Below are 12,301 nucleotides of genomic sequence, written 5' to 3' on the forward strand. Positions count from 1 at the left end.
AATATGTGTAATACGTTTTTTGATTTACATATATTTTCAAAAAAATCTCTCGATACACTATTTATATGTGCAGTTATTTTTATATTAAAATTTGTTTTACATTTTGCGTCTTTTATATTTGGCAATAAATCATTTAATATTTTTAGAGCAATTACATACAAGTAGGTTTATATGTTATTTGACTTAGTTTGATTCTATTCAATTTTCTCATGTACTTCAAATGTTTTTTTTACTGTATTTTATTTTATATGTTGATATGGCATGTATTTTTTGATGATTTTTTAGTTCTGCAGATTGGTTTCATGGAGATGGGATTTGTGTCTCAATAAATGTCACATAAATATATTGTGAATAAAATAAATATGTAAATAAAAATAAATTAAATATGCGTATTACCAACAAAAGATATAAAATATGTATATATATGCCGGCTTTTGCCTTTTGTCAGCCTCGTGGTGTAATTGTCAGCACGTTTGCCTACCATGAAAGAGGTCTTTGGTTCCATTCCTGGCATAGTTGATATGAAATATTTATTTAAAAGGTGTTTTCACACTAGAATTCATGTATTTCATAGTCCCTGGACTGGTACCTGAAGCGTAAGACTGATTTTCTTTTTTTTCTTTTGCTCCACAACAGACCAGGAGGCCCAATTGCAGTGGTGAATTACATCACAGAACATCCAGGCTTGAGAAAAATCACATTAATCTTTTTTTTGTTCTCACCGGGAATCAAATCCGGAACCTTTCGTGTGTGAGTCAAGCGTCTTGACCACGGAGGCCGCTTAGCAAAGATGTCATAATATGTGACTAAAATGATCAAGATACGATGCGATTGGTGCACCAATGTATGCGCGCGTAGGTGCGGAAAGGGAATAATGATGATGATATATATGCCTGTGTATATGAATTAATTTTGTTATTCTGAAAAAGTGTTTTATTGTTTTATTTATTTATATATCAACGGTTCAAAGAACCTTTTACAATAAAAAGTGTTACAGAAAGAATCATAGCAGTGAACAATCAATTATGTAATATATAATATGAGATAAGGTAGAATAATAAAAACTAAACAACTCAGTGGAAGTAAAGTATAAAAAAAAAACAATAAAAAAGAAAAAAAGAAACATAACATATCTAATATGACAAATAAAAGATAACAATCAAAGTGAGAAAACCTTATTTTCTAAACATAAATATATCAAAGTAAAGATAAGAATAATTTAACATAAAAATAAAGTGGCTAGTATTTAACGAGGTAAAAATGAAAAAAAAAATACAATTATACTTTATAAATAATAAGTTTTTTGGAGCAATATAAAAACTGAAATAATAAAAAAAAACACCTTTGCTTTATTTTATATTTTTAATTGCTTATTCATTGTTATTATTTATTTTTTCTGTTTTGTTTAAACTGCATTGTTTTTTTTTTTTCTATTTGTACTGTTTGCTTGTTAAATAAACGTATTACTTTAAAAAATTAAAAAATTTAATAATTTGTAATCCTAACTGAACTTTTTAATCTTTGTGACTTTCTATGGGGCGAAATCCAATCTTTGTCTACAAAAATTTAGACAAAATAAAAATATTTTGCCCCAGTAGTAAATGTACGTTGGAAAGTAAACATAAAAGCGTCGGTTGTGTCACTTTTAGTTAGCATAACAAATGGTTCTAAACTTCATCCAACAATTAAGTCCATTTACATGTCTTTGTGGCATGCAACACTTCTCCTCTGACCGCCGTACTTCAGCTCTACCTCCGAATGTTTTCCGTGAAAACACTATACACTACACACTATACATTACACACTACACGCTACACACTACCCACTACACGAGTGATTTAAGTATCGCCGTTCCATCTCTAGTGTTTTCATTGTGCTGTCTGCTAAATGTGTCGTAAGTCCAGAGTGCTGACAGAAATGAATGCTATTTTTGTTAATTTAGTTAGCATGCTAAAGTTTAATAGCATAGAACTTTAAACGCCTTTACTAAAAGGAAAATTCATCATCGTCATTTTACTTTCTGCACCTAATGGTGCATAGGGCACTACATTGGTACATCAACCGCAGCAAATCTTGAATATTTTTTTTTTGTTACATGAAGGTAAGATGATTATTATTACATCTTTCAACACACGAAATCACATTTTGAAATGAATATTTCATGTCAACCATATCGGGAATCAAACCCAAGACCTCTTTCATGGTAAGCAAACACTCTGACCACTGTACTACGATGTCGACAAAAATGAAAATTATCGAAATTTAGTATTAAAGTTATTTATCTGTACAATACGCAATTTTTATCATTTTTCTCATCAAACCGGGATCTGTATTGATGGAATTAGTATTTAATGAAATGTTAAAATTCTGCGTAACGATATGTACTACGTGGGGAAAAATACCACCTTCTCGAACTGTCACTCCAGGGCCTCGATTACAATTGGAAGTTAACGGAGTTATCTTCGACTATCTATGAAGAAACATCGATATTTGTGAACGAAAATGAGTATATTTGCATTAACATTTAAAATATCTTCATCGGTAACCAGTAATTGAACATGTTGAAAAGAAAAAAATTAATGCATATTCATCTTTTCATACAGAAAACTTAATTTTACTTTGTAGATACAATTTAAGATAAATGTTAACTTTCCATTGTAATCGGGGCCCAGGGCAAGATTAAGGGACGACAAGGAGTTGACTGAAAGCAGATGTCCTGGCTGCGCAACATCAGGGAATGGACCGTGATAAGACGAGTCGAGGACCTGTTCTGAGCAGCACAAGATAGGTTAACTTTTCCTACAGTGATCGTCAATGTCGGGGGTCCCTTACACGGCACGAGAAGAACAACGCTATGGTAATGCGTTACAGACTGAAGAAAAACTGTAGTTTATTTATTAAAGAAAATCCCACTACTGTAATTAAGCCTCCTGGTTCCGTATTCCAACGGGAAGTTAAAATTTAACTTCAATTTTATCTAAAAAGTAAAATTAAGTTTTCTGTACAATATTTTTATACAAATATACAAATTTTCGAACAAAAATATCGTTGTTAGTTTATTCCGTCTCGATATGTACCGATGAAGATAGCATTTGTAATCGCAGCCCTGGCTTGCTGTGGTGTCAAAAAATACAAAATGCGCCATTCTACCCATGTTTCAAGTTATTAGCTAATTCTTATATTTAGCAAGTGCGGTTAGATTAAAAAAATACAACAGGGATGGAGAATACCTTAAATAAGGAATATCGAAGTCTAGGCATTTACAGGGCTTATGACCTGCCATTGGATGGTTTAAGTAGCCACTTTACACGCTGTGTAACATTCACCATTTTGTCTATGTTTTAACATCCATATTTCTTCAATTCTTCCATTTGTTGATTTTAGTGAAATGGTGAATGTTACACAGTGTGTTAAGTGGCCACTTAAACCAGCCAATGACAGGTCATAAGCCCTGTAAATGCCTAGACTTCCATATTCCTTATTTAAGGTATTCTCCATCCCTGTTGTAATTTGTTAATCTTAATGACTCCCGAGGGGGTGAAATCCAGTCTTTTGTCTACGAACATTTGGACAAACTCAAATATTGTAGTGCGGTTAGAGCTCGCTATTGCTAATATTTAATTGAAAATTCACAACGCTAATGCAAATTATTCCAGTACTAGTCCAGAGCAGTCAGCATGATCTCAATTATTCAAGAACCAACAATAGACAAGCGAGCTTAGGTACAAAATGGGTACAAAGATACAAATAGGTATAATACATTAGTCAGCCTTACTGTTTCAAACAAGGTTTGCTTAAATATTTAAATCCTTCATTTCAGCCAGCGAAGCCCTCCCCGTCTTCACGGCATTCAGCTGTTTCGCGAGAATTTACAGGAGCTTTTTGGCTAAGTTTAAGAAATGAGAAAGATCTTGTTTATGTAAGTTTTGACGGTGTTATTGAAAAACATTTCCCTAAAAGAATTTAAGTTAGACTTGATACAAAATTTTTCCGTATTCATTTAATTTTTTAAATAATTTATTTAAACTTGAACTTTTAAATCTGTGGCATAGAACTATAAGAGCCAATGTTGAATTTTATTTTTACGTGTATTTTGTGGATAATAGATATCAATTAAAAAAATATTTTATTTACCAAAATTTATTTATTTTTAATAAACACTTTATACACTACATATATTTTCGGCCTCGTGGCGTAATGGTACGCGTTTGCCTTTAATACAAGAGGTATTGGTCTCGATTCCCGACATAGTTGATATGAAATAGTTATTCAAGATGGTGTTTTTAAACTTGAAAATTTCGCGGTCTGCAGACTTGTATCTGAAGTGGAAGACTGATCATCATGATATCAAGATACTCTACTATTGGTGTATTAATGCACTGCCTTATGCACCATAAGGTGAGGAAATGGAATGACGATGATAATACACATATAAAGGCGGAGTAAATTGTCATAAGGCATTTTTTCCCACTTACCCAAACCGTTAGTTTTGAGAGAATAACAACTCCATAAAAGAAAAAAAAACACCAAAAATTCGTTATTGAAGTCAAAACTGTTTTTACTCTCCTTCGCACAAAATAAACTTTGGATTTATGAGTTTTACAAGTTATAACAACGACATGCGAATATGGAAATCGACATATTGGTATGGACATATTCTATGTATACAGATTTTTTTTTTTTTTCAAAATCTTAAACAAAAATGAAAATAAAATCTACACTTTACCATGAAGAGAGGAGAGGGGGTGGAAAGGAAAGAAGAAGAAAAAAAAATAACGCAAACATTTAGATAGTGACATTTCAATCTTGATTTAAATGTAAATAGAGAAAGGGCGCCCCTAACATAAGTTGGTAGATTATTTCACAATCGAGAAGCTATACATATTCATATCATTGATTGTAGTGCTTTCGCACTTATAGATTACGCAGACAGGGTATAGTCTAAGCTTATAATCGAGTATATATAAATAGTAATGTTTTTATTTGACTATCCGTTATCAAACACGTAAAACAGTTTATGATATCACCATAAAATGGTTGAAAACTAACTTTCCTTTGTTTTTGCAATTAACGACATTGGTCTTTGTCTAGCATCAGAATTAATTTGATGCGTGACGATGATTAATCTTCAAGAATTTGCAGTATCCCAGGGATTAAAACAGGGAGACGGCCTGACCCCATCTCTTTTTAATACTGTGCTCGAACATGTCACGAGAAGAACTCTGATAGACACTAGCTCCACTATTTGTTAAAAAAGTAGTAAACTTGTCGGATATGCGGATGATATCAACATTGTCGGGAGATCAATAACAGCCATTAAATAGGTCTTTGATCCCTCGGAAAGAGTTGCACGAGATGTGGGATGGCAAATCCATGTTGAGAAAATGAAAATGATGACACAGAAAAGAAACCCATCGCACAGAGCAATAAGCTGTGTCCAATATAAAGATAAACACTCTTTCGAAGTGGTCGAGCAATTCACCTACCTGGGCTCTAGTATAACAGAAAGCAATGAATATCCAGCCGAAATCAGAAAAAGACTCACAGCAGCCAATAAAACATACTTTTCTTGCTGCCAGTAAACAAATCACGTAACGCTCACAGAAAAACCAAAATTACCACGTACAATTTTTAAAGTTTTAACCAATTTAAAATTTTTTTTTTTTTTTTAACTCAGCCAAGTACGTTTTATTTTCATTATGTACCAATATAATATTTACATTTGTATTAATTTTCTGGTACAGTGCAAACATATTAGGGCCTTTCATTATAACAACATAAACTTTATAAATAGGCAGAGGATTTCAGTTTATAGTTTGAAGTTATTTAGTCGAGATAATCATGTTATAGGTTCCCATTTTAAAAGTTAAATTAGAAATGAAAACTTTTAGAAAGGCTCTCATTAAAGCAAATATTGTTATAGCTAAAATTATCACAAAACAAAATTTTCTAAATGCCTATTATTTATTAATTCAACGGCTTACGCCTCTGACAAAATATCACAAAAACAAAATGCAAAACATTTGTGTTCATAAAAAAAATAAAAATTTAAATATTATATGAAAAAGGTTACAAGAATACAAATCGTAAACATTTTATTTCAGTTAACAAGTATACACGATAAAATAAGAGAATGTAGGAAAAAATAGTTTTTGAGTGGCCGGGGAAATATTTCATAAATTATTACTTTATATTAAATGCCAGATAAAGGTTATAAACGCCAGATATAGTACTGCACACAATAAATAATAAAAGTTTGAAAAAGGAATGCTAAATATTTATGGGTTGCAATTTGAATACCAAAGGATAAATAAGGAGAATAAGAGAGGCGACGGAAGACTTCAAAATATATGGTCCGACGACATAGCCGCTGTGGGGGGTAAAAATTGGCTGCAAGCAGCAACCGACCGAAAAAAATGGAAGGATATATCCAGCAGCGGGAGACAGAAGGCTGACGAAGAAAAAGATGAAGACGGATTTATAAATTAAATCTACACTTCCATGCGTATTTGTGAATGAACCAGGTGTAGACTCCCATTATTAAAAATATATTATTTATCATTTTCTATTTCTATATTTTTTTTATTTTTTGAATTAATGAACTGAAATACTAATATATTATTGTATAATTTTTTAAATTTTGATTTTTTTTAAATTTGAATTAGACATTTATTTTAGAAATTATGAAGCTATATGAAAAAGATAATATAAAAACTTTCTTCGAAAAATATTTAAAAAAAAATCTAAATAAACTCAAATGGAAACATAATTTTTCAAAAACAATACACTTGAACGTAGATATTATTGAAAATCAAATATAATTTTGAGCATGACATGGATTTTTTAGAACTTAGGGATATCTTTCTGTTTTGTATGTGCCCGAAAATGTTACGCAAAGTATGAACTTGGGTGTGTGGCACCCGAACGCGCTTTGAACTCTGCTATCTCAGCCCCACGCGCAAGGCACTACTAAAACAAAGCAAGCCGTCGACCCGTCGGTTTTTTAGCTACTGAATGAGAGGGAAAGCAACACTGTTAATTTTATAGGTAATGAGCGTTTAAAAATGTCTTGGATGTCTTACACCCAGGTTCATTGACGCTGGATTAACATGTGAAGCCGTGGAAAAGGTGAGTACTTAGCGTAGTTTAAACTGAGCAAATCAACAGAGAAACAATAGTTTTTCTCGTTTTATACTATCTCACATAACAATTTGTAAAATTCAAGAGTTCAGGACTGTCAAAAACATTATATAATATTTTGAATAACATAACTAAATCTGAAATTTCCCATCAATCACTAATATTAAATAAAATTTTAATTGCTTTATTATTCATTTGTAGTCTTAATCTTTAATAAAATTTTTTACTTAAAATTTATGAATTACAGGAACAGCAAAAGTCCAATTATATATGTAATCCCCGGATAAATAAGTACTAGAATTTATTGCTTTTGAAGTAAAACGGCGAATTGAAATCAAATTAAAAACTTACGTAGGCATGTCCAGCAAAGTTGGTTGCACAATTAAATTTGAATGGAAAACTTCTTTAATTTTTATTTCGTGATAATGATCTAAATATTTGGCAATCCGGATGACTGGATTTATACTAAACAGTGGTGCATTGAACACTGCAATTGTACACTAAATGTGTCTTGATTATCTTTTACTTGAAGGTAAAATGTTTAATTTAACGCTTAAGCAACAATATTTTGAGTTTGTCGAAATTTGTGTAGACAAGAACTGGATTCAACTCCCTGGGGAGCTGTTTAAATTAACATATTACAACGGAGATGAAGAACATTTAAGAGAAGGTAATATAGAAGTATAGGCATCTACAGGGCTTATGTTGTAATATGTTAACATAAACAGCTCCCCAGGGAGTGAAATCCAGTCTTTGTCTATAAAAATTTGGACAAACTCAAAATATTCTTGATAAATCCACCTGGTTCATAAAAAATAATAGAAATTGAAAAAATAAGATTTTCAGGCGTTGCCTAGTATGTAGGTGAAATAATTCAATTAGATGAATCTCACCCGCATAAATAAAGGTTTCAGCTCTTTAATTTCACAAACATCAATAGATCAAAGAACTGAAGGAATATAGATGTTCAAATATGGGCAGAATGGTGAATTTTACACAGTGTGTAAAGTGGCCACTCAAACCAGCCATTGGCCAGCCACAGGTCATAAGCCCATTCTATATCACCTTCTCTTAGATGTTCTTAATCTCTGTCTTACGCTTTAGGTCTGTCCGGGGACAGTGCGATATTGCACTGAAGCAACTTTCATTTTGACCCTGCCGGGAGTCAAACTCAAGATCTCAAGTAAGGCTGGCGGACTTATCTCAACTCAATTCTATTTTTCAATTGTTTTAACTATGAGTAATCGAGTTGAAAACGCTTGTCTCTTTTTCACACACAGTCGTTACTCGTATATGTTGATTTCAAAGGTAGTTTAAACTGAAATACTTCACTGTTCCTGGACTGGTAACTGAAGCGTTAAGCTCATCACACTACCTTCATGCAACAGATGATCGAATTACGCTGTATTTAGTTTAACTAATACAGTACCCTATGCACCACTGGGGAAAGGAAAGTTATGATGAAATATGACTAACCTTAAATCTCCTTTTTGTAATGTTATTTCTTCAAATATTATTCGTATTCTCTCCTTCAATCTGAAAATAAAAAATATTTTTTTATGAAATAGGGAAATTGTTTTATAAATAAAAGTTCAAGAAAGCAGCCTGTCCACAATTTCAAAAAAATGATATATTGGTGTTATCGGGTGCAGTAATGTCAATTCTATGTTTTGCTAAATACAGCCAGGCCACTTTGATAAAAAAAGTGAAATCATTTATTTATTTATTCATATTTTTTTCATTGCAAACTAATAAAAATAATGTGACCTCACTGGGATTACCCATGCCGATATATATAAATATATATATATATTGTGAAGTGATATACTTTTTAAAAAATATTTTTACATTTGAGAATAAACAAAGAAGACTTATTAAATAAACAGAAATAATTAACAAAATTACTGTTTAAATTATTGCCTTCTGAAAATCGTATTTACCACAAAAGTGGCATATTTCAATTTGCAGGAAACAACCACAGCACTAGAAAAATCTAACAGTATAGATGGAATAATTAATGTCCCCAGAAATATGTTTCTCTAAATAAATTAAAGTGGATAAATAGATAACTATTTTATTTTATGAACTCATTCATTTAAAAATACCTGTAATAAAAATCTTCAATAAAGAATGTCACCTCATGCATTTAAAGTTTGAATGAGGTATCATTCAAAATTAGATTTGGCTGTTTTCTGCAAAATGCATATTTTAGGTTGTGTGGTCTGCCAGAATTTTAAGAAATATCATAGAAATTCCTTTAACACATATTTGAATTACTTAAAAAGTTATTAAAACAAATAAATTAAGTGATTCTCTAAAATTAAGTACCCCAATTATTATGCAACAATATGTTCTATACATAATGCCAAATCATACATTATACTAGATATGCATACATACGCAATACTAGAGCTGGCTGTTTTCTGCAAAATTCACATCTTAGGTTGGGTGGGTTAGCCAGACTTTGAAATTCATTAATTAGCGATAATCTCAGTGTGACTTTGCTACGGCTGGCTGCTTTCTGCATAACTACGTTTAATTTTTACATTATGATGGCATGTATCAATAGGTTTTAAATACTAATTACAAATTATTTTATTGAATGAATCGCCTTGTGTGTGAAAAAAATATATTTTTCAAGTTTACCATGCCGGAAATCCCGAGATCTCTAGCATGGCAGGCAAACACGCTGACCAAAACACCACAACGCCAACGAGGTTAGATATATATAAGTAAATGTAAGTGTACAATAGATATTAATAATGTACGAATAAGTATAGGTGTAAGTGCGCACGCATGTGCATTTGCATGCATATGTATATGCACTTATTTATAAAAAAATGTGTATTTTGTACTTAAATTATTAATATTGTAATCTCACAGCTAGCACAAGAGGATGCTTCTTGTTGGTGTGGTATTTCGTTTCATTTTTTGTTTCTGTACTTTTTCTTTATTATGTTTTTTTTTGTTAACATGTTGTAACTTTATATTATATTAAATAAAAAATTAAAAATGTTGTGTTGTAAATATTTTATTAGACTATGTTAATTACGGAACAAAGTAATAAAAAAAAGCATTAAAAAAAAGCCTTGTTTTTATTGCCTAGATGAAATTGAGATAACAAGGATGAAATTAGACTTAATTCTGTTGAAATACGATCTCTCAGGCAAATGTGCGGTAAAACTATAAATGACAGGTGCCCAAATGTCGAGTTCCGAGCATAATGTTAAGCTGAGACAAGTATAATCGACAGATTAAGAAAAAGTGCTGCATTATTTTTCTGTTGGCTAAAAACAGCAATAAGTAACTTCAGTCCCACGGTTAATTGAATACAAAAAATGTTTTGGAAAAATTAGAGCATTAAATTGAATGTCAAAGTTTCTTAAAAATGTCCGAATTTTTTTATATTTTTTTATTTTATAAAAACGCACTACTTTGAATGACGTCACTGGTTCATATGAACCATCCAATGGTATGATGGCTTTTAAGGATATCCGCTTTGGTCATCGTAAACGAGCCAATCGGAAGAACTGTCAGAGAGCAACCTCTGACGTCAAACGCGGAGTTATTTCAGAAATACAAAACTTTAAAAAATCATAGCGCTGATAATACTGTATATAAAAATAAAAAAAAATGGCTAAGTTTAATATTCTATGAACAAATAAAAAAGAAAAAAAAATACACTGAACTTCCTCGTTGTAGCTTAGTTAGCCACGAAATATATGAGGGTGTTAGAAGCAAGCTTAGAAACCTCCACCAAAAACGGAAAATCAGCTATCGATGCCAAAATAAACTATACATTAAAACCTACCTACCTTTATAATAGCGCAGTTCTATATTTTAAATGATAGAGCAAAAACATATTTCAATTATACTACTTGACACCGCAAACTTAACATTCTTCATTGCGTTAGTAAAGTATAGTTAGAAATCTCACAATTCTTTTTTCAAAGTTTTTCGATAATATCTCAGTTACTCCTTCAATAAAAATGTCTATATTTGCTTCTTAACCTAATATAAATAATAAACCTTTATAATATATTTACTAAAATAATTTTGTAGGAAATACGTATTAAAATTCTCCTAACCTACTAGAAAGACTTCCATTCCGTGTGCCATCTAGACCGACAAGACAAAATCTTTTGTTTTACACTGAAAACGCGTCAACAAACTATTTTAAACAATCTACAATACCTAGAATATGCGACCAATTTAACAATATATTTACCGAGGCTGATATTTTTTGTGACAATGTATGTAAATTTAGGTAAAAAATTATAGACATTTTGAGAGAAGCAGACATTTAACATTATTATTTTATAAATATTTTTTCATTTCGTTTCTTTTACATTTATTATATTGAACATAATTTAAATTATTGTATTAAGTGTAAACATTTTTTTTGGTGTGTGCATGAGTTTCTTACTCTAATATACAAAGAAATTGGCAATATATGTGTACATACTGTTTGTTTACCTAATAAAATAAATAGGAGGGTTAGTGCCGGTAACAGAGTTAATGGTGCCTTAAAGTCTGTCGTAGCAAATAAGTGTCTATCGCAAGAGGCTAAATTAGCAGTTCATAATGGAGTTCTGGTACCAACCCTAATGTATGGAAGCGAAGCATGGAGTTGGAAAAAAAGGGACGAAAGTAGACTGAATGCTGTTGAAATGCGATCCCTCAGGCGAATGTGCGGAAAAACAATGTATGATAGGTGCCCTAATGTCGAAATTAGAGCAGAATGCAAGGCTGAGTTAAGCATTATCGACAAAATTAAGAAAGGTCTTTTGCGATGGTTCGGTCATGTGGAGCGAATGAATGATGAAAGAACGGCTAAAAAGATTTATGATGCGAATGTGTCTGGTTGTAGAAGTCGAGGAAGGCCGAGAAAGACATGGCATGATCAAGTACAACAAATTCTTGAAAGTGGTCATGTGAAAAGTCGGAATAATCGACGTGCGTGCATGAGAAGATGTATGAATGTGAAGGAAGCAAAGGAAGTGTGCCAGGACAGAGTGGTGTGGCGTTCTATCCTCTCTGCCTACCCCTCTGGGGAAATGGCGTGATGGTTAGTTAGTTAGTTAGTTAGTAATAAAATATTAAGTCCGTGCTTACTGCTCATATTAACTAATTTATGCTGCTCAGATAATTCGGATCACAT

The 12,301-nt window shown here is 31.7% G+C and overlaps 1 protein-coding gene across 1 annotated transcript in view; it reads right to left on the minus strand.

The window, feature by feature from the left end:
* LOC148285097 (suppressor of lurcher protein 1-like) overlaps positions 1 to 12,301 on the minus strand; it is a 120,324-nt gene that overhangs the window by 48,440 nt on the left and 59,583 nt on the right. The window contains exon 4 of the mRNA XM_088230318.1: positions 8,617 to 8,676. Within this exon, the coding sequence (XP_088086444.1) occupies positions 8,617 to 8,676 (60 nt within the window). The remainder of the gene's footprint in view (positions 1 to 8,616; positions 8,677 to 12,301) is intronic.

The sequence above is a fragment of the Micrasema longulum genome, unplaced genomic scaffold (genome assembly GCF_059751315.1).
Source record: "Micrasema longulum isolate JH-2025_06_02 unplaced genomic scaffold, ASM5975131v1 h1tg000060l, whole genome shotgun sequence".
In the NCBI taxonomy this organism is placed as follows: Eukaryota; Metazoa; Arthropoda; class Insecta; order Trichoptera; family Brachycentridae; genus Micrasema; species Micrasema longulum.